The sequence below is a fragment of the Strix aluco genome, chromosome 3 (assembly GCF_031877795.1).
Source record: "Strix aluco isolate bStrAlu1 chromosome 3, bStrAlu1.hap1, whole genome shotgun sequence".
NCBI lineage: Eukaryota > Metazoa > Chordata > Aves > Strigiformes > Strigidae > Strix > Strix aluco.
In genome coordinates, this window is record NC_133933.1 from 28883029 (window position 1) to 28890528 (window position 7500).

The following is a 7500-nucleotide window of genomic DNA, read 5'->3' on the forward strand; positions in this document are numbered from 1 at the left end:
CATCAACAACAAATTAAGTTGTAAATAAGAGACAATCATCACTTTTGTTTTTAAGCAGCTTCTGCATGGAGAATTTCAATGTACTGTTTCTTTTTGACAGAAAGAAAGGGATTCTACACTCTGCTTATGTAAGCACAAATATGAGGAAACCAACCAAAATGAAACAATAAGGAAGCACTTGAGAACTGCTCAAAAATGTTCTTGGAAGTACATTTCTACCACCACAGAAATCTTTTTTTAATAGGATATGTATAACGAAAACGGTTTCATTTAGTGTAATAATTATTCTTACTTTGCTCTAAAATTTCAATGTTGTTTTTTTTTTTTTTAATTTAAAAACATCCCCTTTCCTCATCTAGGCACAAGCAGGATACACCTCAACAGGAAGAACAAGTGAATAAAGTCAGCTGTTACCTTTGTGTACCCAGAAATATTATTAATCTCTAATATGATAACATGACACCATTTCATGAGCAAATACAGCATGCAGCAAGGAGAGAGGGGGTGAAAGAAGTTTTCTTACCTTTACATCTGAGAAGTAGGTTTTCAGCATATTGGAACTTGGGTACCGGGTGTAAAAGAACATGAGCTTGGCCTTTTTCAAGTGATTCGGTGACAAGCCTTCCTGCATGTAGGATTGAATTAGTAAAGGAAAATGCTTTTCTTGAGAAAGCTGTTTCTGAACATACAGAGCTAGCAAAGTGCCCCCTTAAATGCTCTACAGTTCCCCAGACTACAGGAGAAGATATTAACATTTAAATTGCTGCACTGTAATTTTCTGCAAAATAGCTAAATGAGGGATGTGAGGCCATGTAACTTAAACCTGGTATTTCCTATCAGTTTTGGTGCTGGGTCTGAGGAATCTTGCAAGTTTACGGCTTGTGTACCATATGTATGTTCACTTGTTGCTAAGGAAACAAATGCACGAAGCATGTGCCGCAGAAAACTTATCGGAAGCTTTTTCTCCCTCTCCTTTGCAATTCCAGCTAAAGTTTCTTTTTCTCTCAGTGTTGTGCTGCTTGCACAAAATCAAACTAATGCATGTAAGACAATCAGAGGCACTTCGTCATTTTGAGCAATGTTTTATACAGGCAGCACATTTCACCTGTTCCATTCGTGTCAATAAATTTTAACATCTTGAGTAACTCTAATCCTGCTGTTGCTTTGCTCCAGTGGCCACCTTGCAAATCAAAGCGGAATTTGTAATAGGCAGAGCCCCTCTGCCGCTCGATCCCCCCCACCACAAACTTGTCGCCTCCTGATTTACACAGTTAACTCCTCGGAGAACGAAGCTGTATTTGGGGCTAACCAATCGATAAATGTGGGCTAGCAGATCAATAAATGGCCACTTACCCTATAAGGCAGCCTATTTATCCTGGAAACATCATTACCTTTTAGATCTGTAAACAGAAGCAACTAAAAGAGTTCCCAAGGGAATGTGAAGCTAACCATAACAATCTCGGCTTGCTGATTTTTCTCCCAGCTTCTTGGCTCTCTTTTGTGTACTGCGTGCTAGGACGGCTCTGGTCACATCTGTGCCGCAGGCTGGCCCTGCCATTTCCTCAGCAAATTAATGGCTTTATAATTTATCAGAAATGAAGATGCACGTGGAGAAAATCAATGTGGCCCCCACAAGGTCAATTAAGGGTTCTTCCCAGAAGCTCCTCTAAGGACTGTTTCTCCTAAACACAATTGCTGAAAATTTCACTTGGTTCACACCTTACGGTGAGGGGAAGGTCAACCAACTTGACAGATGTGCTGCAGCCAAGGTGCCTCTTCCACCTTACAGCCGGGTGCACGTCAGCACAGAACCTTTCATTCCAGGCCTCGAGACGGGAAACCCAGACTAATTTTTATCAGCAGGCTACTGATGATTAGCTAGGCTTTTTCAGCAGAATTCCTTTTTCTCTAATTCGTGAAATCTACTGAAACCCTCTCCCTTTATTTCAGTTACAACACTCATTTTTAGATTTGAAAAATGTAGCATTTAAAAACAAAAAAAAAAGGCATTGACAATATTAGTTTAAAAACCTCTTATTATCTGGAAGTACATGGAAAACGGCTCAGCTGAACTTGCATTTTGTTTTAGATGCTTAATGATTACAAAGAAGATAATTTATGACTGACATACTTCTTGTGCCAAGAGAAGAGTTGAAAGAACCTCCAGTTACCTCCATTAGACTGATAGAGAAGTCTAAAAGAGCATTACACTCTGCAGTGCCATCTGTCAAAATACGTAAGTGAAATAATAGTAGCAAGCTGTCACCTATTGCTTAGTGATAAGAGTTTTAGACAAATCAAAACTTCTACGCCAGAAATCCATTTTGTTATGCGATCCTTTCAGGAAAGTGGGGGTCCAAAGGGGAACTCCAGTAAGTAAAAGAAAAAAAAATCCCAAGTCTCCTTAATTTGCAATTCCTCTGACACTGACAACATGTTAATATCAGGTTTGGCTTGTATTTTTTTTCAATGCAAGCTCAAAGATGGACTTAAAACTTTTAAAAAAAGCTCTCCTATTTGCTGGATTTAAGCATATTAGACAGTTGTCTAAGCATTTGGATTCCTTCTGCATTTAGGATTTTTAAATATTTTCTGCTCTAATGCCAGAGGATATTGATATTGAATGAAACATGTATTAAAAGATGTTCTGAGACTCAAATTCCCAGAAATCCATTTTTTATTAAAATTATACTTGTTCTTAAGCACTTGGCAGCCTTAAAGCGATATCAAATATGCAACAAATCTGTATATCTTGATCCTAAGGTTAATGCTTTACTGTGATAAAAGATATGATCTGTAATAATCTAGCAAAAAATAGTTAATGGTAGACTTAAGAGCTAAGAATTAGATAACCCATTGCTATTTCAGAAAAAAACTGAACTGACCAATTGCTTAATTTCCTTTTTAAGTGCTTGGGCTGAAAAGCAACTGTTCTTCCAAGAAAGCACTAGCTGTTTCCAGGATACTTACACACGCACAATGACTCATGATGAAATAGATTCAGTAAACATACAGCTGTACCGAACACGAGCTAAGCCCCATTCAAGGCCAGGAAAGAAAACGAGCACAAATAAATATTAAGGAGGTAAAGGGAGGAGGGGTGCCGAATGGAACGCAAACAAGCTCTGTCCCAGCAGCTCGTGTGGCTTGCCTCAATTCTCTTAGCTATAGCTTTGTGAAGACAGATGACATTCAATTCTATGGGTAATGCAAAATAGACAATAACTGCTGAAACTTGAGCCAGCTGCCAGGTGTAAAAAAAAAAAAAAAAGGAAAGGAAAAAAAAAAGGAGAGAAAGAAAAGATGATAAATCCATAAATTAATGAAAGACATCTGCTCAGGAACATAAAAGATCAGAGGAACAGCATACTGCAGCTGAACCTAAAGCAGTGTTCAAACAACCTGAGAGTCTCGGCGCTGTGCGTTTACACAGTACTATGTAGCCTCACCTAACGCAGCAGCAGCAAAAAGACAAAACGCTAAGAAATAGGAAGTGAAAGACTGGGAACGAAACACATACACGTTTATGTGTGTTTTAACTGGAGAAGCACAGGGGTGGCATTGCACAGCATTTGACTCATTTGCGCTTCAATCCTCCCAGGTAACGCTCCCCTTCCGCAAAATATTTTTTGGTGGAGATGATCTTTCACTCCTGTTACTCTCAGCCTGAGCTCCCACAAAGGCTCTAAAAGGCTTTTCTAGCCCACACATGTATTGAGCTGAAGGAAAAGAGGTAAGAATAGGTTGTATCAGATAAAAAAGCTGCACTAGCAAAGCCAAGCTGCTCCTTAAGTTACATCTCAGGTGCTTTTAATCAGCAAAGCTCCAAATAGGTGTATCTCAGAGCATCTTCAAGACCCTCCAAAGAACAGGCTGGTTGGAAAGTGTTTATTCATCACTCAGGTTTTACCAACAGCACGGAGTTATCCAGCTTGCTGTACAATCGTTCATTTTTTTTAACTTTAATTAGTTTAATTCTAGTCAGATGTAATAACTCCTCATTTCAAAATGTTGTAATTCACTAATTATAGCTTTCACATATTGGGACTGTGAAACTCATTCCAGTTGGATTGGAATTCTGTTTAAAAATAAATAAAATAGAAAGTTTCACTAATGTTTTAAAGCCCTCCTGCCAGGGAGAGCACGCTAAACTTCTTCACCTTTACAGATGTCTTAACAGCACACAAACTACTGTTGTGCTTCAGTTTTGATCTATGCAAATATTTTGGGGCTGAACAAGGCTATTTTTCTTGAGATGCAAAGAGGATGCATGACAAAGGAAGACCATGTAGAAAAACAATTCGCTGTCTGTTTCTTTTGGAATTTGAATAAAACTTAATATTTGATTAAACAGATTAGTTTGCAAAGATACAGACTGCATTCACGACCAAGATGGGAATTTGTGCTGCAGGTGCATCTTATCTTGTTTAGCAACATACGCAAACATTAACCATTTCCTTCTGCAATTCAGCAAAGAACAATCAGATACATTTTACAGGCGTTGGTTAAAAAAAAAAAAAAAAAGAACAAGCCCCCAAAAAACCCATAAACCAGGCTAGTTCAGTGTTTTACCTTACTACTAAAACCTGAACTTGGCTGTATCTGCTAGTCTTATGTTCTCATCCTGGCTGTATTGTCCAGGAAAACAGATGTTGCTTACTGCAGGGAAGAAAGATCTGCTTCTCTCAAGAAATATATTCCCTATACGTGCACATTCAACCATGTAAAATGAAAGCACCACAACAGAATTGACGACAAACAAACCAACCTCCATACTGCACCTTTCTCTGGAAACTGTGAGCTACCTGGACAAATGAGCATCCATCCCCACCGCTGAGCCATATACCAGGGTACACGTTGTGTAGAAGCGCTGTTTAATAGATCTGTTTGTCCCAACAGGTCTGTATTTAAACCCAGGTCAAACCGCAGCCTGCAATAGCGTCTTAGGCGGGAAAGTCAAAGCGCTTTCACAATGGCAGGGGGAGAAGCGGGGCAAGGAAGGAGGAAGGCAATCACTCTAGCACTCAATGTTTCCCCTGGCTAAGCTCGGAGCAGCAAGGGACCCTCACACCCCTGTTTCAGCAGATGCAACAAGCTGCATTAGCGACCGCCAGTGAGAACGAGCAGGAGAAAAGGGGAGAAACAGCAGGGGCAAGAGAGAGATGCTCCATGAGTGGCAAGGATCAAGTGCAGCCCTAGAACTACTCCTAGTTCACACGCTTGGCAATTTTCGCCTCTGCTCACTCCTCTCCCTGGATGGGAGAACTACTTTTATACGAAAACAATTAGTATGCCACTGTACTGTTTGGCAGAAATTACTTAATTGCCCTGGCCCGAGTCTTGCCCTCGGCTGCCACTCCTGCTGACCTCAGGACTGCTTTCTGAGCATCACAGCTTGCATTTCAATATGCAGGAGAGATTTTCGGTTTGGATCTCCAAAAGTAACTGGCAGTAACTGTAAGTGCTGATGGATTTAGACTGACTCCTCTGTTTTGCCATACAATGTATATAGCAAGAAGTTTTCCCAGCTACCAATGCAGCAGAGAGATCCCCTTTTGGGAAAGAGGTCTCTCCAGCATCATGTCCACGATCAGGTGGCTCTCAAAAGCACCAACACCTAAGGAAGGTGCTTTCAGACCAGAAACACTACCCCCTATAGAAACGGCACTATTCATACAGGTCAGAGAGCAATTCTTGGCTCAGACTTGACTCAGACTAGCTCAAAGACTGGTGGTGATGGGCTCTGGCCCTGCAGCACCTGCCTTTGTCCCAGTGGTGCCCACTACCATGGGAGGGATGGGAAGTCCAGGTAACCAGCAGGTCTCGAGCCCTGCCAGCACCCTCCTAAGGACTGAACACCTCTACAGAAAATGTGGTTAAATTAATCTAAAACCACCAGAGTTATTAATCGCTGAGAAGATAACCAGTGATGGCACACAGCCTCTGGCATCTGCCTTCACATGGTACCCCTAGAAAGGGGACAAGTTCCTCAGTATCGCTAGCATTACTCAGGGAGGGGCAGAGTTATTTAGTTGCAATTACTTTCATCAACTTGGGAATTAAATTAGCTGCATCTAAGGCTCCATGCTTGTGCTGTTGCCTTCTGCTGGGGTCTTGGAGATGGGAAGAAAATATTTACCCTTCGTGCAAAATCCTCAATTTTAGCATTGGGCAGACGTGGTATTTTATTCATTTTTTAAAATGATTGTACTTGGAATCAAAACCTTTTGACCAAAAAGCACATTAGGGGAAAAGATGGAAGGAGTGGGAAGTGTTATTGCTAAAAAAGAAAAAAAAAAAAAAAGAAAATCTAGTACTAGTTTCCAGGAAAAAAAAATAAAAGATCATTACTATGTCTGGACATGCCTAAATAAAGGCAGAGATGGATTTTTTTTCCCCTAACTAAAGCCTGCTATTCAGCTAAAAAGAGAGATTTTATTATCATCTTTTTTTTAAGCAGAGGAAGTGTCCTGTAAATTTAATACAGCTGAAGTTTTATATTTAATTGTTCTCTCTAGCTTTCCAAAATAATTTGCTTTGTGTATGTTAGGACAAAAGATTTCTGTGTATGGCTGAACAGAGGTTAATCATGCATAGCAGGCAGCTGCACAAGGGCTGAGGAACAGACCTCTGGGTGGGGGAAAGAACTTGATGCAGCCTGAATATATCAGTACCTGTGTCTTTTGTACTTCGTTTCCCTTACATACTTGAGAGCTGAAAGCTCATGAACGACCGGACTGTGGGTCTCTGCGAGCCCCAGCCGCGACACCATTAACACGGGTTGTGCGTTGGCCTGTCAGGGGAGGGAAAGGAGGCGGCTGTGGCTTGAACAGTTTTTGGCTGAGGGTGATGCCCTCTCCATCACCTCCCTAACTGCAGAAGGACCCAGTGGCCCAGGGAAACCCACTGGCACCCAGGTTGTGGGCTTGGCTCACTTTCTGACCCCACGGGATGGTCTAAAAGGCTTGGGGAGGGCTGGCGGCTTTTTTATGTGAACACTGTTGCTGAAGGAGCGACGTGAGTCAACACCTGGCATTTTATTTGTCCTCGCCAAGCCCCCCACCCGCTCCCCCAGGAGCACCCCGCCCCCACAGTGCCCAGGAGAAGCCCTGAGGCACGGGCATGGCCCCTCGTCCTCTCCCACCAGCCACCGCTGGGTTATCACTCGTCTTTCGAAAAGGATATTGCACTTCCCGAATAGGGCGAGATTTCAGACATGTCTTGCAGGTCGCCGCACTCAGACTTTATGAGGGACAAGGAGAGGCCCTCGGCGGCGCTGGGGGGGTGGGCCGGTGAGCAAGGGTGGTGGTTCATGTGGTGCGACGACATCTTGGTCCTCAGGCTGGTGGTCTCCCGGGTCAGGTCGAGGGATTCAGGGGAGGCGCGCTCTTTCCCCGGGAAGGAGGCCGACGGGGCGCCCAGCGGGCTCTGGAAGGGGTAGGCCATGAGGGGCAGCGGGAAGGGGTGGCGGAAGGAGGAGGTGGAGAAGCCGGCGGTGGC

General features: G+C 42.7%; 1 protein-coding gene across 1 annotated transcript in view; it reads right to left on the reverse strand.

The window, feature by feature from the left end:
* PROX1 (prospero homeobox 1) overlaps positions 1–7500 on the reverse strand; it is a 50147-nt gene that overhangs the window by 33434 nt on the left and 9213 nt on the right. The window contains exons 2-3 of the mRNA XM_074817922.1: positions 7184–7500; positions 524–635 (exon numbers count right to left, since the gene is read on the reverse strand). The exon at positions 7184–7500 is cut by the window's right edge and continues 1474 nt beyond it. Of these exons, the coding sequence (XP_074674023.1) occupies positions 524–635; positions 7184–7500 (429 nt within the window). The remainder of the gene's footprint in view (positions 1–523; positions 636–7183) is intronic.